Source organism: Gigantopelta aegis, chromosome 14 (genome assembly GCF_016097555.1).
Source record: "Gigantopelta aegis isolate Gae_Host chromosome 14, Gae_host_genome, whole genome shotgun sequence".
Taxonomy (NCBI): domain Eukaryota; kingdom Metazoa; phylum Mollusca; class Gastropoda; order Neomphalida; family Peltospiridae; genus Gigantopelta; species Gigantopelta aegis.
In genome coordinates, this window is record NC_054712.1 from 46,677,204 (window position 1) to 46,702,684 (window position 25,481).

At 36.0% G+C, this 25,481-nt stretch overlaps 1 protein-coding gene across 1 annotated transcript; it reads left to right on the plus strand.

Annotated features, from left to right (window-relative positions):
• The first annotated feature begins 1,176 nt into the window (after nucleotides 1-1,176).
• Nucleotides 1,177-25,096, plus strand: LOC121388809 (centrosomal protein of 72 kDa-like). The gene is made up of 15 exons (XM_041520314.1): nucleotides 1,177-1,240; nucleotides 3,612-3,739; nucleotides 9,578-9,615; nucleotides 10,813-10,967; nucleotides 11,672-11,833; nucleotides 14,720-14,845; nucleotides 15,627-15,682; nucleotides 16,504-16,640; nucleotides 17,268-17,356; nucleotides 18,069-18,253; nucleotides 19,580-19,775; nucleotides 22,515-22,720; nucleotides 23,203-23,344; nucleotides 23,610-23,724; nucleotides 24,683-25,096. The coding sequence occupies exons 1-15, from the start codon at nucleotides 1,177-1,179 to the stop codon at nucleotides 24,858-24,860; spliced, it is 1,977 nt and encodes a 658-aa protein (XP_041376248.1). The 3' UTR covers nucleotides 24,861-25,096.
• The last annotated feature ends 385 nt before the right edge of the window (nucleotides 25,097-25,481 follow it).

Consider the following 25,481-nt stretch of genomic DNA (forward strand, 5'->3'; position numbering starts at 1 on the left):
CCCAAAAATACATGTATTTCAATTTTGTTTAAGCTTGGGCAAGTAAGGGTTTCGACCTCCAATACCCTCCCCCTGCCCATGCACCCGATTCCTCTCTAAGATTATATGTCAAAATTGCCAAATGTTAGACATCCAACAGCAGATGGAAGGAAGGATAGGATATGTTTTATTTAACGACGCACTCAACACATTTTATTTACGGTTGTATGGGGTCGGATGATTATTATATTAATATGCTTTATCTTTGATGTCGTTAAACAACCCCCCCCCCCCCAACTTTACCCTTTCCAAACGAAATAATATTTATATGAATTTTTCGATTTTAACACGTAAAATTAAGAAGTGAAAACATTTATTGTCTACTTTAGTATATTTTATTTTAAAAATATATACATGATTAATGTGTTACTAGTATACAAACTAAACTTTGAAAGTTCTACTAACACTTTATGAAATATCAATTCTGAAATAGGGAGGTACGACTGTTGATAATATGTTGTCAAGATCAAAGCGATTTTAACTAAAGACCCTAGTACCGTATCCTCAACCGAACGTTCTTCGTACACCGCAAGATTTCTCTTTTAAATTTTTGAGACGAACCCTACAATTTTAAATCGGCAAACGCACGTGTTAACTGAAACTGACAACAGGCTGTCGTTTGTGCTTTGCCGAGCTATGGCGGCACAGGCGACGAATCAAGCGTATACGTTTGACGATATCCGTTCATAGCGAACACACGACTTTTTTAAAAGTGCATTTGAGCTTGTATTTCACATTTGTACATGATGTTATAATATGGTAACCAAATAATGTAACTTTAATGTTCAGAACGTGACCCTTTCTACTGTCAAATTTTGAACTGTCACAAAGTATTAAAAATATGCCGACATTTTTGTCGTATTAATCTTCACGAGCGTAAAGTGTTGGTGTTTTCAAGGGGAGGTGAGATTGTAGCTTTAAATATCATATATGTTTTAAAAATATAAAATTTTGCACATAATTTGAAAATCATATATGACCTTGTTCTTGAACCAGACTGTCGTTTTGATTATTATTATTATTATTATTATTATTATTATTATTATTATTATTATTATTCCCAAACCAGTCGACACTATGCAATATCTACGGTGCGTCACACAAAAAGCGGAGGAAAGATTAACCAACCAATCAACCATGGCGCTTATTATGACAGAAGAGTTGCTTCGAAATCGAGTAAATTTAACACATGATAACTTGGGTAAGTGAACATATTCTTCAAATGTATTAAATGCATGTTGATGTGCACACAGCTTTCGATAAACATAATAAATATTGTTGTTTTCTGTAGTTCATTAAATAATCAAAATTACATTTATGTGAATGAAGCGGGCGTTTGATTTGTTTTGATCTGTTTCTGTGGTCAAGTCTAAACAAGTTTCCGGTGTGACGTCACGAATATGGCATGTGGGTAGCCTACTCGCGAAAAAACTTACAGCAGCTTCTGCGGGACCTTACCTCTCCTATTTTAGTCATATGGACGTTACTCAAATAATTGAAATGATATCATGGAAATTGTTGAAAAATAAAATCTTTAAATTCATAAAGATATTACTATCAGTATGATTTATATTCAATTAGACAATCTGATTAACATTAGCTCTACTGGTCTACCAGTAGATCTAACAGCATTGTGTGGACTCCCATGTCCTGGTGACATTTCATCTAAAAATAACAATTTAAATATCGACCAATTACACTTCGCCTTTTATAGCGTTATTCGGGAGCATACAAATTCTAAAAATATAGGGCGAGACTATTTATGCAATAGATGAACTTGTTGATCTATTTCAACATTGAAAAAACAGGGGGGAAAGGGCAGTAATAAACTCTGGATTGTATACTAGTATAAACAGATTTTATGGCTGTACCATCACAGTTTTTTTTTGTCTTGAAACAAATTTTATATACATTTTATATTGAAATTAGTTTCCGGCATATTTCGTAATTCACCCGAATCATTTCGTATACCCTCAGCATAATCCCGAATGTTTTCAAATTCTTTTCAAATCACAGGCATGATTTTGCAAGTAAGGTTTTGATTGGTGGAATGAAAGGTCAACTGGACATGAGCTCCAACGGGCTGCTGTTAGATCCACATGTAATAGTGGAGCTAATTTTAATTAGATTGTCAATTAGAAGGACACTCTTAACATCTAAAGGGCCAAGGGAGGGACCTCGAATGAGGTGCTTGCATCATAAGATCGAATCACCTAAGTGGACCCATTCTTTGATTTTTTTTTGTGCATCATGACTGGTATATCAAAGGTTGTGGTATGTGCAGTGGGAAAGTGCATATTAAAAATCCCTTGCTGCTGTGATGGCTAATTGAAAAATATAGGAGTCACATGATGGCTCATTACTAACAGCGTTTGAAATAAGCATTTGTCCTGACAAGTAAAAATCTGCTTGGACAAACAAAATGCACCTTAGTGGTTGTCCAGTGGACAAGTAAACATTTTCAATGTAGTTTCATTTTGAGCAATCACAAACATCATCCTTGTACTTAAATAAAACATTCCATTGATTTATTTGAACAAGTGAAAATATTGGTGGACAAGTAGATTTGTAGATGTATGTATTACTGACTAACAAGCAAAACAAGGCACAACAAGTTTGACAGTAAAACTTTAATTTTCCGATTATTGGAACATGGCTGACGTTAAATTCGAGCAGTGGTCCACAACTTCAAAATATACATGGGAAAAGCATCTTTGGTAGGGCCTTTTCAGGTGGGTGGTCAGATGCTCACCAACGTTTTGTATGTGGCTTTATAGTTATACTCATATATATTCAGTTTGGTAACACAAACAAAAATGTCAATGAGCATTCCTTTCTGTACATCTGATAAGTCTCTTTCCAAGATGTGTTTTTAATTACATATTTTTAATTTGTGATCCAGTCATGACCACCATCACTCTTCAAGAACTGCATGTAACCTTGGCATTGGAGAAAATTTGTCAAAATTGTATTTTGTCATGAAAATTATTTAACAACATCAAATATTGAAAAAAGTCATCCTGTTATGAAGTTCTTGCCTTGTATTACACACTGATACACAGTGTTAGACCAGTGTAAGATATTGCTCATGTCATAACAATTACTCAATATCTAACTAGTGACATATTGGCGTAACATGAGCATGACATCGATCACTTGCTGACCCAATTCGTAAAAAAATAACATGTAGTATGTCTCAACATCTGCCTACTTCTGCATTGCAGCTTGTTTGCAGTTGGTTTGTAATAAATAAAATATTAACTAGCTTTCCTGTCATACCATTTTTATGAAACTCATGAACAGTTCCTTTCACTCTTTAGATACCAAAACTGTTCACTCATTTCATAAAAATGGTATGACAGGCAAGCTCGTTTAGTATTCTATATATATAGTAATAAAAAAAAGTAATAGTATGCATGTATTCACCATTTTAAAATATAAAATAAAACCTCCTTTCAAAATGTTTTGAAAAAGAAAGTATTCTTACTTATTTCTTTCTTCATTGTTTATATATTTATATAATTGCCAAGCCTGCTTCATCATGATTAACTAGTTTTACATTTTGTTTTCAGAGGATGTCAAATCAGTGTCTTTGCCAGGAACATTCCATGAGAAGGTTGTCTCCCTTGGAACCTCATTGCGAAAATTTACACGTCTCAAGAATCTTGATTTGTCACGGAATAGTCTTGTCAGTCTAGAGGTTAGTTTACTGGTACTATGTACAGTTTTGTGGTACCACAGTAATGTAGTTTAGTGGTACTATGTACAGTTTTGTGGCACCACAGTAATGTAGTTTAGTGGCACCACAGTAATGTAGTTTAGTGGCACCACAGTAATGTAGTTTAGTGGTACCACAATAATGTAGTTTAGTGGTACTATGTACAGTTTAGTGGTACCACAGTAATGTAGTTTAGTGGTACCACAATAATGTAGTTTAGTGGCACCACAGTAATGTAGTTTAGTGGTACCACAATAATGTAGTTTAGTGGTACTATGTACAGTTTTGTGGTACCACAGTAATGTAGTTTAGTGGCACCACAGTAATGTAGTTTAGTGGTACCACAATAATGTAGTTTAGTGGTACCACAGTAATGTAGTTTTGTGGTACCACAATAATGTACCACAGTAATGTAGTTTAGTGGTACCACAATAATGTAGTTTAGTGGTACCACAGTAATGTAGTTTAGTGGTACTATGTACAGTTTTGTGGTACCACAGTAATGTAGTTTAGTGGCACCACAGTAATGTAGTTTAGTGGTACCACAGTAATGTAGTTTAGTGGTACTATGTACAGTTTTGTGGTACCACAGTAATGTAGTTTAGTGGTACCACAGTAATGTAGTTTAGTGGTACCACAGTAATGTAGTTTAGTGGCACCACAGTAATGTAGTTTAGTGGTACCACAATAATGTAGTTTAGTGGTACCACAGTAATGTAGTTTAGTGGCACCACAGTAATGTAGTTTAGTGGTACCACAATAATGTAGTTTAGTGGTACTATGTACAGTTTTGTGGTACCACAGTAATGTAGTTTAGTGGCACCACAGTAATGTAGTTTAGTGGTACCACAGTAATGTAGTTTAGTGGTACTATGTACAGTTTTGTGGTACCACAGTAATGTAGTTTAGTGGTACCACAGTAATGTAGTTTAGTGGTACTATGTACAGTTTAGTGGCACCACAGTAATGTAGTTTAGTGGTACCACAATAATGTAGTTTAGTGGTACTATGTACAGTTTTGTGGTACCACAGTAATGTAGTTTAGTGGCACCACAGTAATGTAGTTTAGTGGTACCACAGTAATGTAGTTTAATGGTACCACAGTAATGTAGTTTAGTGGCACCACAGTAATGTAGTTTAGTGGCACCACAGTAATGTAGTTTAGTGGCACCACAGTAATGTAGTTTAGTGGCACCACAATAATGTAGTTTAGTGGTACTATGTACAGTTTTGTGGTACCACAGTAATGTAGTTTAGTGGCACCACAGTAATGTAGTTTAGTGGTACCACAGTAATGTAGTTTAGTGGTACTATGTACAGTTTTGTGGTACCACAGTAATGTAGTTTAGTGGTACCACAGTAATGTAGTTTAGTGGTACCACAGTAATGTAGTTTAGTGGCACCACAGTAATGTAGTTTAGTGGTACCACAATAATGTAGTTTAGTGGTACCACAGTAATGTAGTTTAGTGGCACCACAGTAATGTAGTTTAGTGGTACCACAATAATGTAGTTTAGTGGTACTATGTACAGTTTTGTGGTACCACAGTAATGTAGTTTAGTGGCACCACAGTAATGTAGTTTAGTGGTACCACAGTAATGTAGTTTAGTGGTACTATGTACAGTTTTGTGGTACCACAGTAATGTACTTTAGTGGTACCACAGTAATGTAGTTTAGTGGTACTATGTACAGTTTTGTGGTACCACAGTAATGTAGTTTAGTGGTACCACAGTAATGTAGTTTAGTGGTACTATGTACAGTTTAGTGGTACCACAGTAATGTAGTTTAGTGGTACCACAATAATGTAGTTTAGTGGTACTATGTACAGTTTTGTGGTACCACAGTAATGTAGTTTAGTGGCACCACAGTAATGTAGTTTAGTGGTACCACAGTAATGTAGTTTAATGGTACCACAGTAATGTAGTTTAGTGGTACCACAGTAATGTAGTTTAGTGGCACCACAGTAATGTAGTTTAGTGGCACCACAATAATGTAGTTTAGTGGTACTATGTACAGTTTTGTGGTACCACAGTAATGTAGTTTAGTGGTACCACAGTAATGTAGTTTAGTGGTACCACAATAATGTAGTTTAGTGGCACCACAGTAATGTAGTTTAGTGGTACCACAGTAATGTAGTTTAGTGGTACTATGTACAGTTTTGTGGTACCACAGTAATGTAGTTTAGTGGCACCACAATAATGTAGTTTAGTGGTACCACAGTAATGTAGTTTAGTGGTACTATGTACAGTTTTGTGGTACCACCACAGTAATGTAGTTTAGTGGTACCACAATAATGTAGTTTAGTGGCACCACAGTAATGTAGTTTAGTGGCACCACAGTAATGTAGTTTAGTGGCACCACAATAATGTAGTTTAGTGGTACTATGTACAGTTTTGTGGTACCACAGTAATGTAGTTTAGTGGTACCACAGTAATGTAGTTTAGTGGTACCACAATAATGTAGTTTAGTGGCACCACAGTAATGTAGTTTAGTGGTACCACAGTAATGTAGTTTAGTGGTACTATGTACAGTTTTGTGGTACCACAGTAATGTAGTTTAGTGGCACCACAATAATGTAGTTTAGTGGTACCACAGTAATGTAGTTTAGTGGTACTATGTACAGTTTTGTGGTACCACAGTAATGTAGTTTAGTGGTACCACAGTAATGTAGTTTAGTGGTACCACAATAATGTAGTTTAGTGGCACCACAGTAATGTAGTTTAGTGGTACCACAATAATGTAGTTTAGTGGCACCACAGTAATGTAGTTTAGTGGTACCACAGTAATGTAGTTTAGTGGCACCACAGTAATGTAGTTTAGTGGTACCACAATAATGTAGTTTAGTGGTACCACAGTAATGTAGTTTAGTGGTACTATGTACAGTTTTGTGGTACCACAATAATATAGTTTAGTGGCACCACAGTAATGTAGTTTAGTGGTACCACAATAATGTAGTTTAGTGGCACCACAGTAATGTAGTTTAGTGGCACCACAGTAATGTAGTTTAGTGGTACCACAATAATGTAGTTTAGTGGTACTATGTACAGTTTTGTGGTACCACAGTAATGTAGTTTTGTGGTACCACAGTAATGTAGTTTAGTGGCACCACAATAATGTAGTTTAGTGGTACCACAGTAATGTAGTTTAGTGGTACTATGTACAGTTTTGTGGTACCACAGTAATGTAGTTTAGTGGTACCACAGTAATGTAGTTTAGTGGTACCACAATAATGTAGTTTAGTGGCACCACAATAATGTAGTTTAGTGGCACCACAGTAATGTAGTTTAGTGGCACCACAGTAATGTAGTTTAGTGGCACCACAATAATGTAGTTTAGTGGTACCACAGTAATGTAGTTTAGTGGTACTATGTACAGTTTTGTGGTACCACAATAATGTAGTTTAGTGGCACCACAGTAATGTAGTTTAGTGGTACCACAATAATGTAGTTTAGTGGCACCACAATAATGTAGTTTAGTGGCACCACAGTAATGTAGTTTAGTGGCACCACAGTAATGTAGTTTAGTGGTACCACAGTAATGTAGTTTTGTGGTACCACAGTAATGTAGTTTAGTGGTACCACAGTAATGTAGTTTAGTGGCACCACAGTAATGTAGTTTAGTGGTACCACAATAATGTAGTTTAGTGGTACTATGTACAGTTTTGTGGTACCACAGTAATGTAGTTTAGTGGCACCACAGTAATGTAGTTTAGTGGTACTATGTACAGTTTTGTGGTACCACAGTAATGTAGTTGAGTGGTACCACAGTAATGTAGTTTAGTGGTACCACAATAATGTAGTTTAGTGGCACTACAGTAATGTAGTTTAGTGGTACCACAATAATGTAGTTTAGTGGTACCACAGTAATGTAGTTTAGTGGTACCACAGTAATGTAGTTTAGTGGTACCACAATAATGTAGTTTAGTGGTACTATGTACAGTTTTGTGGTACCACAGTAATGTAGTTTTGTGGTACCACAGTAATGTAGTTTAGTGGCACCACAGTAATGTAGTTTAGTGGTACCACAATAATGTAGTTTAGTGGTACTATGTACAGTTTTGTGGTACCACAGTAATGTAGTTTAGTGGCACCACAGTAATGTAGTTTAGTGGTACCACAATAATGTAGTTTAGTGGTACTATGTACAGTTTTGTGGTACCACAGTAATGTAGTTTAGTGGCACCACAGTAATGTAGTTTAGTGGTACCACAATAATGTAGTTTAGTGGCACCACAGTAATGTAGTTTAGTGGTACCACAATAATGTAGTTTAGTGGCACCACAGTAATGTAGTTTAGTGGTACCACAATAATGTAGTTTAGTGGTACTATGTACAGTTTTGTGGTACCACAGTAATGTAGTTTTGTGGTACCACAGTAATGTAGTTTAGTGGTACCACAGTAATGTAGTTTAGTGGTACCACAATAATGTAGTTTAGTGGTACTATGTACAGTTTTGTGGTACCACAGTAATGTAGTTTAGTGGCACCACAGTAATGTAGTTTAGTGGTACCACAGTAATGTAGTTTAGTGGTACCACAATAATGTAGTTTAGTGGCACCACAGTAATGTAGTTTAGTGGTACCACAGTAATGTAGTTTAGTGGCACCACAATAATGTAGTTTAGTGGTACCACAATAATGTAGTTTAGTGGTACTATGTACAGTTTTGTGGTACCACAGTAATGTAGTTTAGTGGCACCACAGTAATGTAGTTTTGTGGTACCACAGTAATGTAGTTTAGTGGCACCACAGTAATGTAGTTTAGTGGTACCACAGTAATGTAGTTTAGTGGTACTATGTACAGTTTAGTGGTACCACAATAATGTAGTTTTGTGGTACCACAGTAATGTAGTTTAGTGGCACCACAGTAATGTAGTTTAGTGGTACCACAGTAATGTAGTTTAGTGGTACTATGTACAGTTTAGTGGTACCACAATAATGTAGTTTAGTGGTACCACAGTAATGTAGTTTAGTGGTACTATGTACAGTTTTGTGGTACCACAGTAATGTAGTTTAGTGGCACCACAGTAATGTAGTTTAGTGGTACTATGTACAGTTTTGTGGTACCACAGTAATGTAGTTTAGTGGTACTATGTACAGTTTTGTGGTACCACAGTAATGTAGTTTAGTGGTACTATGTACAGTTTTGTGGTACCACAGTAATGTAGTTTAGTGGTACTATGTACAGTTTTGTGGTACCACAGTAATGTAGTTTAGTGGTACCACAGTAATGTAGTTTAATGGCACCACAGTAATTGAGCATGACTTTTATGAGTTTACAAGCATATTATAATTCCGATTTTATCAAATTATTTTTGCTAAGATTCTATGGGATTGATTAATTTGTAGTTACTTTTCACCAATAATTGTAAAAAGAGTGAAATATGGAGTTTGTAAGTATGATGCTACACTTTTATATTTCTGGGGTTTTCACGTGTTATACAGTGAAACCGGTCTAAACCGGACCCTGAACAAACCAGAATCTTGTCAAAACCGGCCATGTTTCATTGTCCTGAATTTTGTAAATTCTAAAATGCGATCCTCAAAACACCAGATCTGGGGCCTAATTCACATAGCTCTCTTAGGCTCTGCTAGACATCAAAGCATCCTCTTTGCAAGTCTTTTAGCATTGCACTTGCGAGATGGCAAAGTTGCGAGAGTTTAGTGACTTTGGACCCGGGTCTAAATTGGATAAATATTAGGTCCCTGGCATGATACAATATATATATATATATATATATATATATATATATATATATATATATATATATATATATACACACACACACATATAACTGAATTGTTTTTATGTATTTCACAGGGTCTGGAAACACTGAAGCTGTTGGAGACTCTAAATCTGTATCCTTGAGGACTTATTTTTTGTTTATGCCAGTTTGCTGTGTGTTGTGATTTTTATTGCAGGTTAGGTTATTGTCTTATGCAAGATAATTGCAGTACACAAACCATCTATAAAGACAACTAGGTGTGGTTGGTCAGCTGGAAGTTTCAAACGATTTTAGATGGTTGGATTCAGATTTGACAAAAAACCTTAGTAACATTAAATACATAAAATATTGTTCATATTCAGGGCTAGCTATGGCACTCGTCAAATTCGCCATTGGTGAATTTTACTTTAATATGGCGAAATAATTTTATGTAATAATTGATATTTTGATACAAAATAACTGAGTTTTTGCAATTTTTTAAGTTTAACAGATAATTTGGAGAAATAATTTTATGTAATAATTTATATTTTGATACAAAATAGCTGGGTTTTTGCAATTTTTTAAGTTTAACAGATAATTTGGAGAAATAATTTTATGTAATAATTGATATTTTAATACCAAATAACTGGGTTTTTGCAATTTTTTAAGTTTAACAGATAATTTGGAGAAATAATTTTATGTAATAATTGATATTTTGTTACAAAATAACTGGGTTTTTGCAATTTTTTAAGTTTAACAGATAATTTGGAGAAATAATTTTAAGTAATAATTGATATTTTGTTACAAAATAACTGGGTTTTTGCAATTTTTTAAGTTTAACAGATAATTTGGCGAAATATTCTGCTGATCCAGAGCTAGCCCTGAATATTTGAAAGGGTAGATATTATTTTCATGGATTTTTCTGTTTTGATATTTTAGAGCAGTTAATGTTATTTAAAATTAAGCAAAAACTCTCTTAAGTTTTGCTGATCACATTTTTTTTTCTCTCAACAAACTATGATTAATAATCCTGTGGTTCTGTTATTATTTCTGGCCATTGCCATTTTCAAAATGGTACGAAATATGAATTGATTAATAAGCTGCATTATGGTATATAGTTGAAATGTCAGGCAAGATATCTCGATTGCAGTATCCTAAAGGTTAAAAATTATAGAAACCAACTTTAGTTGGTTGGGTGACTTTGTTGTGTCTTCTACTGTAACTTGTGGATTGACATCACTTTTGTTCCTAGTAAATCTGTTTGTTTTTGTTTCTTTCCATTGTACATAGTACAAAAATCTGTTGATTAATACAAAAACCATTTGTCTTTAATAACCTTGACATTTGCTAGCTACTACAATAACATCGACAGTCTAGATGAGTTGAAACGACTCCGCCACAACCCAAACCTGAAAGAGTTAGATTTGCGACTGAACCCGATAACCCGCAGTGAACCTGACTCCAGACTCTACCTCATTCACATGCTGCCCAGTCTACAAAAATTAGGTATGATAACCTTATCAGGCTCATAAAACACCTTATAAATGCCCTTAATCCATATCTGTGACTTCTCACTATTGTTCAAGGTATAGATTATTTTTCAAGAATCAACACCTGTGAAACCATGCAATTTGAACTTTTTATGAGTCCGGGACAGGAATTCAAACCCACTACCGACAGAACTTATACATTGTAAACAAGTACAACGCATTAGCCCACGAGGCCAAGCATCTGCATCATCAAATGAACATGTAATTTAAGCCTTATAAACCTGATACTAGTGTATTCTGGTGGAACACAACAAAGATTGTCAGAATCTAAATCGGAAATCACAGGTTACACGTTTAGCACATGCATCACACTTAATGCCAGCTATCCACTGAGGTTTTCTTGACCGAATCGTTAAGGTTAGGTCCGAAAGGATCCTACCATTTTGGGTTATTAGTTTTGTAAATATTCTTTGCCATTTTAACCAATATTTTCATTAAAAAAGATCAAATAGAAGTTAATTTAGCAGTCACGTAATATTTTTAAATGAATTATGGATTAAGTTGGAGCATACACGGTTAACTGTTGATTCTTAAAAAATAACCCACTCGGGGCTTGTGTGTTATATTTCAAGAATCGACAGTTAACCGTGTATTCTCCATTACAGAGTAATCTGTTGTGTGTTTACTATTTGTATGTATTCTGTGTTTACTGACATATAGATGACCGAAGTGTCCGTGACAGAGAGAGACAGGCAGCGCTGATTCACTTCAGTTCGGGTCAGGCGAGTGAGATGACGGAAACCCCCCGGTCGACAGACCCGCCCAAGAGACCACCCAACCCTCGCGTAGAACTTGTCAACAGAATGCAGAAAGGAGTCACCGGTGAGTTGGGAGAAACCTGTTCTTATAGTAATTTGGGATCATCTCATCTGGTTTTGGACAGCAATGATCTGGGAACATTTGGTTCTGTGACGTGTTTCAATTTGGTATGCCCATTGGTAGGCCCATTGGGCTATTTCTCGTGCCAGCCAGTGCACCATGACTGGCATATCAACGGCCGTGGTATGTACTACCCTGTCTGTTGGATGGTGCATATAAAAGATCCCTTGCTGCTAATCGAAAAGAGTAGCCCATGAAGTGGCGACAGCAGGTTTCCTCTCTCAATATCTTTGTGGTTCTTAATCATATGTCTGACGCCATATAACCATAAATAAAATGTGTTGAGTGTGTCATTAAATAAAACATTTCCTTCCTTAAACGAAAAGAGTAGCCCATGAAGTGGCGACAGTGGTTTTCCTGTCAATATCTGTGTGGTTCTTAACCATATGTCCGACACCATATAACCGTAAATAAAATGTATTGAGTGCATCGTTAAATAATTAAAAAACAACAACAAACAAACAACAATTTGGTATGCATGCTCAGAACTCACTCTGTAATGGATTTTAGTTTACCCAATTTTCAGATATCTGGAGTATTTCGTTGAAAAGTATTGAAGTGTGGTTAATTTAATGAATATTTTATTAGTCAAACACTAAATGTTGTAGCCACTTTGTACAAAAAGTAGCAGTCGCCTAATTTGGCAACGGACAGAATGAGCGCTGCATGCTTCGAGATTGCTACTGAATTTTGAAAAGTAAAATATATCCTACAACAACATCCACTACACAACCAGTGTTTCTGCCAGAAAGAAATTTTTGGGTATGGCGCTATGGAATTGATGGCAATTACAATCAGTGGGGTATGGGGAACCTCGACTAGAAAGAAAATGGGTTAAGTTTAGGGTTATGGTTAAGAAAATCATACATTAATGATAAGAGTAATTAATTTTGTTAAAAAGTTAAAGGGACACACCCTAGTTACGGCTAGTTGTTAACCATTACGGCGTTGTTTTTCGCTATTAAACCAATTTTTTCACAAATAAAATTGCACTTTACTTACCGTTAATTATTTAGAATATACATTTCCATTCACCTGAAGTGTTTTGTGGTAATCCTGGTAATCCTGGTTTTTGTAATACCACAAAATGCATTTTTCTTATTTCTTAAAAACGAACGCACATTTGAGAAAAAAACGTTGAGCAGACATGGTCTAATCTATTTTTAGACGGAATATTTCCATTTCAATGTCACAGACGTTGGTATACCACGTGACCGTTATCATTTTGGTTCGGTTTGTTTTCTCGTGCACGGTTCGCGCAATCAACATCCGATTTGTTGTTCATTTGTGAGATTTTTCTTCACAGTTCGTGAACATTTTCAGTAACAATAAAGTTCAGACAAGTAAGTGTCTCAATACAAAACGTTACAAACCCTTAAAACCAATAATTTTGCTAAGTCTTACGATATCTGGAGAGGAGATACAACCAGGACAGAACAGTTGGAACATGTCCAGGAGAGGTGAAAAAAAACGCACCCAAAGTCTGTGCGCACTCTGTGAAATTTGTCGTGACGTAGGCATTGTTGTGCTTCGAGCGACATCTACCGGTGACATCAGAATACAAAATTATTTCAAGCAATTGGGACATGGGGATTCCCATGGTATTTATCGATATAAATCCTGCTTTTTCACTCCATTTGATAAAAACGTGATCTAAGTGTGTTACAGGTTTGTAGATTAACCAAATTATAATTTATTTTCGCTGGATGGAACTAGGGTGTGCGGCTTTAACTTTAAAAAAAACATCTGTAAAAAAATCTGGGTATGGCACCATACCTGCTTTACCCTCTGGCAGAAACCCTGACAACTCGAAGAGAAGCCACTTCTGGCCACATGGAACAGAACTACATCAGAAGCTCTGGGGATCCAGGGAGGACCTGCAAACAGCCGCCCAATTCATCACTCAGATCGGAATATCTGTTATGAGACAATTTTCACAAACTTGAACAAAGGCAATGTTTTATTTAACAATGTACTCAACACATTTTATTTACAATTATATGGCGTTGGACATATGGCTAAGGACCACACAGATATTGAGAGAGGAAACTCGCTGTCGCCACTTAATAGGCTACTCTTTTCAATTAGCAGCAAGGGATCTTTTATATGCAGCATCTCACATACAGGATAACACATACCACAGCTTTGATATACCAGTCATGGTGCACTGGCTGAAGCGAGAAATAGCCCAATGGGTCCACCGACAGGGATCGATCACAAACTGACTGCGCATCAAGCGAACGCTTTACCACTGGGTTACGTCCCGCCCAAATTTGAACGAAGAAGAAAAGTAAACTAATAATAACTAATCAGTTTTCACATTGATTAAGATTTGTTGCTAATAAAAATTTACAAACGGAAATGTTCCCTGATGATACGGAGTTTGATTTGTTTCAACAAGTTACTGAAGTTATAATTGTCAATGATGTAATACTACCCAGCATTACATAAATCAATGTGCTCTAGTGGTGTCGTTAAACAAAAACAAACTTTTAACTGAGAATTGAACATTTGTGTAACCAATTTATGGGTAAAGCAATAATAAATTAAAGTTAACCCACTTTTTTGTTGTTGCATAACCTGTTATGTCCATGTAAATGACATCCAAAATTTAATACGCTAACAAAAAATATGTTCTGCTGAATTACATTTGCATGAGTGACATAAAATCGAAACGATCATTGTCGCAATTTTCAGAGTAATGATAATTATCGTAATTTTCATTGGTCTGATCAGTGAACTATGCCAACAAATTAGAGTGATGGTTCTAAGTCATTTATTGTTAATAATTTCTACAGAGGTTTAATATCATGTCTTGTTTTTCTATAGCTCTTGACGATGACGACGTGGCTGTCCTTGACCTGATTGCCCAGTCAGGCGGAGATCTCACTAAGCCCCGCCCACTGACCGGGTCAGCAGCGCGGGAATCCAAGTCCGAAGATTATACACTCGATGGTTAGCAGAAAAAAAAATCATGTTATATACAGTTACTATATTTTGCTTACTAGTCCCCTATCAGTCCAAGTATTTCGACCCTGGGACTCGGCAAGCCCCATCCCGCTTCAAAATGTCCAGAACCTCGGGTGTATTTGTGCTATCCCACATGACTGCATAAGATGGGGTCTTTTTGTCTCTTCCATTCAATAAATAAACTATTATTTTTACATGAACAGACAAAGATGGATGAAAAAGTAACTTCTTTGTTTGATCATTTTATCATAAATAAACTACACCATCATATTTTCCACATCTGTTTTATGTGTTAAATACTATTTAACACTGCAAATTAGCAAGATAGCTTTTATAATGATGGTTTTAGTAACAAAATATTGACCTAAAACTATTGTTTGATGACCTAGGATCACCAAGTCATATATTACCAACGACTACTCCCCATGTTAAATGCAATGACATCATAGCCCATGCAAAACCAATTTATTCCATATGGGCTGACGTCATAGAATGAATCTGTCTTGCATTGCTATGGATGGGAGAAAATAGTTTTCATACATGTATCCATCCTTCTGTCTGTCCCACATATGGTTTTCCTGTGGGGTTTTTTTATAATGCCTTGAGATATTGAGCTGACATTTGTGTGTAGCTTTATCATGTACTGTTACAGATCAAATCTTTTATTGCAATTTACCCATTTTTCACAGAGTTATGGCCCTTGAATTTAGGAGATACGAACATTTGTTGGGGCCAAATCATTTGAATAACATTATTTTGATTTCAGCTCTGAAAACTCTGAGCTCCGACAAACTGACACAGTTACAGGATGAGCCTGAGCAGGTATGTTGTACTATTCAGTCAAAACTATTTGTGTTACCAGTCGTATCTCTGCACAAGACATTCCAGAAATAATTTTATAAACTACGAGTTGATTACAGATGCTGTATTAATAGACTCCATCATATGCAGTTATGTGGGATAGAAAAAGTACACCCGACCCTGGGACTTGGCAAGCCTCATCCTGGGTCGAAATTTCCACCACCGAGGGTGTACTTTTTCTATCCCACATGACCGTATATGATGGAGTCTTTTTCTCCCATCCATTCGATAAATAAACCATTATTTTACACGAACAAACAAAGATGGCTGAAAAAGTAACATCTTTATTTGACCGTTTTATCATAAATAAACTACACTTGCCGCATCTGTTTCATTATTAATATAATTCAACACTACAAATTAACAAGATAGCTTTTATAATGAAGGTTTTAATAACAAAATATCAATCTAAAACTAACCAACTGGCATTGATATGACATCATATATTACCAACGCCGTAATACTCCCCATGTTAAATTCAGCGACGTCATAGCCCATGCAAGACAGATTTATTTCGCATGGGCTGATGTCATGGCATAGGTCTGTCTTGCATGGCTAGAGATGGGAGAAAAACACATTCTACATCTTAAATAAAATGGTTTTGTAGACCTAGCCAAACACATAGGTCACCAGAATTAATACATAGATTCACTGTGACACATCTACACGTATACATGTAGTTCTGATTTACAAGCAAAACTGTTAGTTGTATGCATTATTTATAAATGAAAATAGTTTGAAATTAGATATTACATACTCTTCTGTTTGTATTCTTTTCATAGCCTGAAAAAAACACTGTCCAAGCAGCTGACGATTTTGAAACGGATGAGAAAATGGCTGCCTACAGAAAGAAGTACCCCAATATCCCCGCAGTGACGGTTACTCAATATGAGAGAAACGAGAGAACAAGACAACAACAGTAATTCAAATAATAGTGAAATTCTTTGTGGTGGTTTCTCTTCTAGATGAGAGAACAAATCAGTGACAGTAAATCAAATAGTTTTATTCTTTGTTGTGTTTCCTCCTCGAGATGAGAGAACAAATCAATGACAGTAATTCAAATAGTTTTATTCTTTGTTTTGTTTCCTCCTCTAGATGAGAGAAAAATCAGTGACAGTAATTCAGATAGTTTTATTCTTTGTTGTGTTTCCTCATCTAGATGAGAAAACAAATCAGTGACAGTAATTCAGATAGTATTATTCTTTATTGTATTTCCTCCTCTAGATGAGAGAACTAACATGACAGTAATTCAAATAGTATTTTTCTTTGTTGTGTGTTAGTTTTATTGTGGCAGTTGGCCATATGTTAATAATGAAAACACATAAGTTTAATAAAGTATCAGTTAAGTTAGTATTTTGCATTGGGAAATGGTGCATTTTTAAATTATAGTTAGATATTGGGCAGAAAATATGAAGCCTGTTTTTCTTAAATGCAGGTGTTTAAGCATTGTAAATGTATGTAATTAATGTGTGTAACAGGAAAACAGTCTTTGTAAATTCAGCCCCTTAATTTTTTTTTTTTTCAATATTCAATTTTGAATTTGTAGGTGTGACCCGAATTTGGAGTATCAGGATGAATTGCAGGCATACACCAAGTATAAGAGTGTGGGCATTTTCACACCACACCCAGACGCAGGTAAATAACTATCTCAATCTACAGAAAACCAGAACCTGTATAGCTTGAATAGCTGGACCAAGCTTCAGTGTGTTTTGGGCCAATATGAATGACTAAAGTGTTGTCAGCTGAGCTCATCCAGGGCTCACCCTGTCCATTGCCAGATTAGCAAATTGCTAATCTTTATACAAAGTGGCTCCAACATTTAGGCTTTGACTAATAAAATATTCCTTAAATTAGCCACATTTTAATAATTTTCAAGGAAATTCTCTACATACCTGAAAATTGGTTAAACCAAACTTTGTACCAGTGTGAGCCCTGTCGCCATGTTCGCATGGATCGTTTGTTGTTTTTACTCTCCTCTGTATCACTGGCTGTTGGTTTTTATTTCAGTTGTTGTATAATTTCCAGGGATGTGAGAGCTATGCGGAAATGCATAAATGTGCTTTTCCATTTCATCAAAAAAAACAACAACAACATGATGTTCAATACTGTTGACCACACAAGGTTCATTTGCATGTTTTCACGGTTTCAAGTTTATGATGTGTGCCTTATGTTATAAGTTATAACCAGTTTAGATTTGTTAGCATTGAATGCCATTTTTTTGCAGTTCCAGGGGTTGCAAACAACAATTTTCCTTCAGGGACTCTTGAGCAGCCCCTGAACCCCGGCCGCAGTAAGCTTTTTTGTTCCAGCCCCTCTCACATCCCTGAATTTCTATATTTGGTTTTAGGTGATGGTGATCACGAGTCGAGCCAGGTTCCTGTGGGGCGTGACTCGTATCCTGACCCCCCTCGTATGTATCCTGACAGTCAACGCGGAGAGGACCGGAAGCGAGTAAGTGACAATCAACGCAGAGAAGACCGACCATATACAAAGAGACGGACAGACAGTCAGCAAGTGAAACAAGACTTTGAAGTGAGTTCATTTTAATTATAGTTTTATCTCATCTTTGATTGCCGTTTGTCTGGGTTAAAGTGCTCACCTAATGCGCAGTCGGTCTAGGATCAATCCCCATCAGTGTGCCCATTTTGCGTTCCAGCCAGTGATTAACAAATACGGTGGTATGTACTTTCCTATATGTGAGATGCTGAATACAAAAAAATCCCTTGCTGCTAATTGGAAAGAGTAGCCCATTGTGTGGTAGCTGCAGGTTTCCACTATTACTATCTGTGTTTTCCGTAACCATACTTTAGACTCCACGTAACCGTAATTAAAATGTGTTGAGGGTGTTGTAAAATAAAATATTCCTTCCTTCATGTCTATCTGTCTGTCTCAGATGGCGATAGTATGTAGTTCAGTAGTAGAGTGCTTACTGATGTGCTCTAGGTTGTGGGATCAATCACTCATAGTGGACTAGTGTTTTCACATCCTAACCAGTGTCTCGTGACTGATACACCAAAGGTGAAGATATGTGCTGTCCTGCCTGTGGGAAAGAATCCAAAGTGCATGTAAAATATCTTTTGATACCTTTTGGTAGTAGCCTTTATATTGTTACCATTCTCTAAAGCATGTTGTAATTGCCTGCATTAAACACCAAATAGCTGTACTTTAAAATGTACTGAGGTGTTGTTAAATCAAGTATCCATCTCATATGGTTGTGCTATGTTGCACCATTTAGTTGCACATTATTTCCAGTGGAAATACCCTGTTTCTAGTTGCAAGACAAAATGTCCTATAGGTAGTACTAAACCAAATAACTTCCGGCTGGGTCAAAGTTCGAGGTGCACCAAACTTTTGATAAAGAAGTGAACACCGCAAGTCCTGTGATTGGTGATAAATGTGAGTGTGTTGGTTGTAAAAAAAAAAGACGTTTCATCTGGACACAAAATGTATGTAATTTTATTTCATCTAGTACCACTGTGTCAAGTAATCTTGTGCTTGAAACATGTATGGGGTACCTGTAAAAAAAGGTGCTGAATTTTGCGCATAACTAGGGTGGTTATAGATGCTACCTGTTATCTCAGAAATGAGCAGCTTGACCCCCAATTTTTCTGATTCACTTTAAGGATGAGGGGTGGTAGTATTTATATGCGTGGCATTTATGTCGATTGATACGCTGCAGGTAGGAGTTTTAGCCACATGTTACTATTGTTGTCTATGGGATTTGATTTGGTAGTGTACACCCTACAACAGATATATATTATTGGAACCAGAAGTAACCCAGTTTCAATATATGCCATGGTTTCTATTGGACATAACCTTGTTTTTATTATATGTCACTTTTTTCATGTTGCACTCTAGATTGAAAAAACCCTAAAGGAGCTGGGTATTCCGAAAAACCTGCAGCCCGACCCGAAGATGGTCCAGGAGGCGGAGGAGATCAAAGCGAGGCTGGAAAGAAACCCGCGTGCCCGAGATTTCCTCGTCAAGTTGCTCGACATGGTCGACAGATACTGGAACGGAACGAAGTCTTTACACAAACATTCTAAGTTTAAAGGTGAATTCCCTCTGCAACTTCTGTCTACAGCCCTCAACATTAACTAGGAGCCAGATGGTTCCTACTAGATAATATGAAATGTTTTAGTCACCTAATGAAAAAAATGATCGCACATGCGACCAAATCGGTCGTAATGTAGAGGGCTGGTCAATTTTCCTGTTAGCTCAGTTCATCAGACTTGATAAATGACATCAACTTACATGTAGAATTTATCACCAAGGCTAAAACATAAATAATTTACAACAAATTATATTTACCGTATATCTTCGCCTGTAAGTTGATCTCGGCTATAAGTCGAGTCCCTAATTTCAAGCCATGAAAACTTATTTTTTTATTGACCCGTTTATAAGTCGACCCATGAAAAACAACTTATAAATATTGAAATATTTCTTATTTTCAGCACGTGAGAACAATAATGTACAATATTTGAACAAAAGAAAATTACTTTACAAACTTCGGTTTTCACGTTTTGTACATCGCAATATTCCAATCAAACTACATAGCTGCGATAGCATCAAAATGAAATATTCCCTTAGTAGATAGTGAAAGCTGTTTGACTGTTACCGTATGGCACTGTACAGCATGGTTTTGTGCACAGACAACAACTTTTTTATAAACACTGACAACAGATCACTACGATAAAACTGAAAGTACATGTATTATCGGTTAATCACATGTTTTGCCGCCATATTAATACATGTAAGGAGGATAACTCTGGAAAGTACACTGGTTTTTGTACCAAATGATGTGTGTCCCTATTGGTCTAGTGAACTACAGAGATCAGTCTAAGTTATTTTAAGGGAAGGCTCAGTAATATTCATGAAGTTAATCACCGACAAGACATTGTTTGAACAACCATTAATGACAGTGAGCAGATTTCAAAATAAACTCTGGCAACAGGTAGTTAGTATTGTTTACATTTTAGCTATTAGTGATGACTGTTATTTTAACTACCGTATATCTTCGCCTGTAAGTCGATCTCGGCTATAAGTCGAGTCCCTAATTTCAAGCCCTGAAAACTTATTTTTTTTATTGACCCGTTTATAAGTCGACCCATGAAAAACAACTTATAAATATTGAAATATTTCTTATTTTCAGCACATGAGAACAATAATGTACAATATTTGAACAAAAGAAAATTATTTTACAAACTTCGGTTTTCACGTTTTGTACATCGCAATATAATCAGACTATTCCAATCAAACTATCATTATTACATAGCATCAGAACGAAATATTCCCTTAGTAGAGAGTGAAAGCTGTTTGACTGTTACTGTATGGTACTATACAGATGGTTTTGTGCACAGACAACAACTTTATTTATAAACACTGACAACAGATCACTACGATAAAACTGAAAGTATCACATTTTGCCGCCATATTAATACACGTAAGGAGGATAACTCTGGAAAGTACACTGGTTTTTGTACCAAATGATGTGTGTCCCTATTGCTCTAGTGAACTGCAGAGATCAGTCTATTTTAAGGGAACGCTCAGTAATATTCATGAAGTTAATCACCGACAAAACATTGTTTGAACAACCATTAATGCCAGTGACCAGATTTCAAAATAAACTCAGTCAACAGGTAGTTAGTATTGTTTACATTTTTACTATTAGTGATGACTGTTAATTTAACTAAGTGGACTGTTGTCTTGGCATGTAAGCAAGATTGCACGCCTTTTCGTATAACCAAAACCGTTCTAATGCCAAAAACACAAAAGGTTATAAAAAATAGATGTGTCAAATTAACATATTTGAGTATAAATACAGAGCATACTTCAACAATAAAACTTGTAAACTAATCCCCAAAACGGTAATATTTTTGGGTGAAATGTTATAAATGTTATAAAATAATTTTTGGGTGAAAAAAATTCAACTTATAGGCGAAGATATACGGTATATATATTTTTCTTTCGATTGTATATCAAACCGGATTATTGCTACCTGCCAATATTAAAATGAATAGCATGGTTTAAGCTATCCATCAACAAATTGCCAATTGCAATTTAAAATTGAATTTGGCAAATATGTCATTACCAATTCGCTAAAACGTGATTAGTTATTTTTTTTAATGATTCTGTTTAGCGAAATGTGACTTAAATTTCGCTCCAGAATTTGTGATAAAATTTGCTAAATTTCTATTAATTTTTGGTGTCCAGCTTAAACCCTAGATTAGTATATATTCCCAAATTCCCCATAAAATATTTTATTACATACCTATTCAATCTTACTGTAGTGATAAAGGCCTTTTGTAACCGTGTAATAAATTTATCCTGTATCGCACATACATGTATATGTGCAATCTGGACCGGAACTTTTAAATGGGGAATTCCATTTTTCTTTTTACTGCAATTAGTGTCTTTTATTTACTTACGTCATACATGTATATGATTTACAAATGACGTCATATTGTATTTGAAACATTACACAAGGCTGCCGCAGAGTATGATTCTTAGCGTTAAATGAATCCATGAAAGGAATTTTTATCATAGATTTAACACAAAGTGTTGTTATGGCATTAAATTAAAAACCGTTTTTGTAAAACATAAAAGAAGGTATGTAATAAATACAGAACTTCACATACGTTGTTTTCTCTTCCTATTTATTGCACTCGTTTATTTTGCGAAAGCACATACCACGTGGTATATATTCTTGCGCAAAATAAACTTGTGAAATAAATAGGAAGCAAAAACAACGTATGTGAAGTCCTGTATATTTATTTGCAATGTTTTTATTTAGGACTGGCGCTGAACCTGATTGATCAGTTTGAGTCGAGTGGTGAGAGCGTGCCGACCATGAAGCAACTGGAGGAGAAGATCCGACGCCTCCAGGAGGAGAACCTCGTTCTGAGAGACCGCGACTCGCAGCACCGCGCAACTATCGACGGCTCATCCGCCAATGAGACCTACCTGAAGAACTCGCTACAGAACGCCTTTCAGGATGTCGTATGTACAGATAACATTGCCATAGGGTTTCAGTTAGAAAAAACTATTATTGGTAGTAGTTTGGCATATTTTGTTTGAAAATATCAATCGTAAGTAAATTTTGTCTTTGCCAAGCAGAATGTGAAGAAATAAAATGCTTGGAAACATGCTAATTCTTAAGTGAGAATTTTCGTGGATTTATTGTATAGTAAATCAATTGCTATTCATATTTCATGAATGCCACTGTAATTATTTGTTTTAATAAAAACTAAAAGTAGCCTATTGCTTTTCGTAACCTGCACAGTTTTGTGGCTTTTTATTCCCAATGTTATTTTCAAAATAATAATCACTCCTTACTCAGTTCACAAGTGGATAAAAAAAAAAAACGTTTTGTAAAGATCATTATAACATAATTTGTTTAATAATTTAGCGTTATTTTTGGTGCCCATTTTATTTCTGTCTTTAAATATAAAGTTGAACATTTTTCATCTATCTCATTTCAGGAAACACTACGAGACCAGTTGGAGAAGTACATTGCTGAAAACAAACGACTTCAGAAGAAAATTGACAACCAGGACACAATGACAAGTTACCACAGTGGGGCAGCCGCATCATCCATTTCTTTAGTCAATCAAACACAGCTAGGTAATTAGTTCAAGGTGTAGATATTAAAGATTAATGTCAAAGTTTTACCAAAATAGAAGTCCTATGTCAGTTGGATCTATTGATGTTCATCACAATGCACCAAACCGTTTAATTCCCCTGAATTCTTGTCTAATGCTTAAGCTTCATAAAAATCGTGGAAAGTCATGGAATTTGCAAGGCCTTTTAATATGTAATGATGCCAGTATGTGGTTGTGTTTTTATTTGTTTGTTTACTGTTTCATGTCCTTTCTCTGTACTTTGTCAGACGATCTCCAGAGACAGAACAACGCCCTCCAGCGAGAGATTGAAGATCTGCGAATACGTCACAAACAGTTTGCACAGCTCCAGGACGTCACTGTCATGTTGCAACAAAGTCACAAGTACATAATGCCACTTATTTTTCTAATACCTTGCTGTTTTTAGTAGAAGTGGGGCGGGACGTAGCCCAGTGGTAAAGCGTTCACCTGATGCGCGGTCGGTCTAGGATTGATCCCCGTCGGTGGACCCATTGAGCTATTTCTCGTTCCAGCCAGTGCTCCACAATTGGTGTAACAAAGGCCATGGTATGTACTATCCTGTTTATGGGATGGTGTATATAAAAGATCCCTTGCTGCTAATCGAAAAGAGTAGCACATGAAGTGGTGACAGCGGGTTTCCTTTCTCAATATCTGTGTGGTCCTTAACCATATGCCTGACGCCATATAACCGTAAATAAAATGTGTTGAGTGTGTCGTTAAATAAAATATTTCCTTCCTTTTTAGTAGAAGTAGCCTAAGTGATGATAACAGGTTTTGTCTCTTATTCTTTAGACCAAGACCAAATGTGAAAATAGAGTATTTGTCTCAAGTGTTTTTTAATATGGAAAATATCAACCTAGGCTATAATGTTAATTGGTATTTGTCAAGGCTCTACCGATATTTTACATATTAAAAAACATGAGTAGTTATTTATCCTATAACCCTTCTAAAATAACATTTTAATTCGATATTCAGTAAATCAAAGTTCTGAAGTCACCTTACTATTAATATGACATCATCGCGATTAGCACAAATGTAGTTTGACTTCATGCACTTCAACTAAATCTCATCAAAATGTTACTTTAAGGTATACAATTCTTGTTGGTTGTAAACAAATTACAGCAAAACATTATTAACTGAGTTAATAATGGTAAATATCAAATGGTTTATGACATGGATATTATGAATAAGTTATATAATGGATCAATAACTATATTACAAAACAAATTAGCTGTATTTTAAAATTTATAATTTAATGTAATTAAACAAACATCCCTTTCCTATTTTGTTATTTAAAGTTAATCTGTGTGAACTATTTCAGGTCTCTCGTTCAGACCAACGATCATCTGTTGACGGAGATTGAAGAGCTCAAGCATCGTCACGGCGACGACGTTGATTACACACACCACAGTCACAGTAATCGCAACCTCAAGAGTTATGCCCCTTCCCAAGTACAGAATTGCGTTCCATCGGCTACACTGTATTCCAGTAACAGCTGAAAAGACTCGGATCATTAATTGAATAACTTGGCTTATCACATATAGTGTTATAGCCTTACTAACTCAGGCATATTGTGAGGGACCTAACCATGAAGTCATATCAAGGACCTAATATATTTAAGGACTTGTTATATTAACAACCTAATCATTGATACATTTCAGAACTGTCGCTAGGATCTAATCACAGATATTTTCTTTTCACATTACCTGTCCTCAAACAAGGGCACCTCCCCCCCCACCCCCCACCCCCCACCCCTCATGCAGGTGGTCTGGTCCGAACATCCCAACAGCTTCAGATTCTGTTGAATACAAGCCGTCCTCGTCGCCGTTAATGTCTGTCGGATTCTGGGCTGCATCCAGAGATGTTCATTGAATCGACAGGATTGCTTAGACTTTAGTTCCTTGCACGGTTCACGCACTGGTGCCGGAACTTTTGTCTCGATAACATTTACCCTGCACTGCATGTGGTTATCTGTTGTCTTTATTGAACTAACAGTTCTTTGGTGTACTAGACAGAAAACACTCAGGGGACTTGTTCAGTTCAATGTTCTGACTGATGCACCTCATTAGGTTGTTGCTTGTTATTACTAACACTTCAGTACGTGAAGGGTTACCTAACAT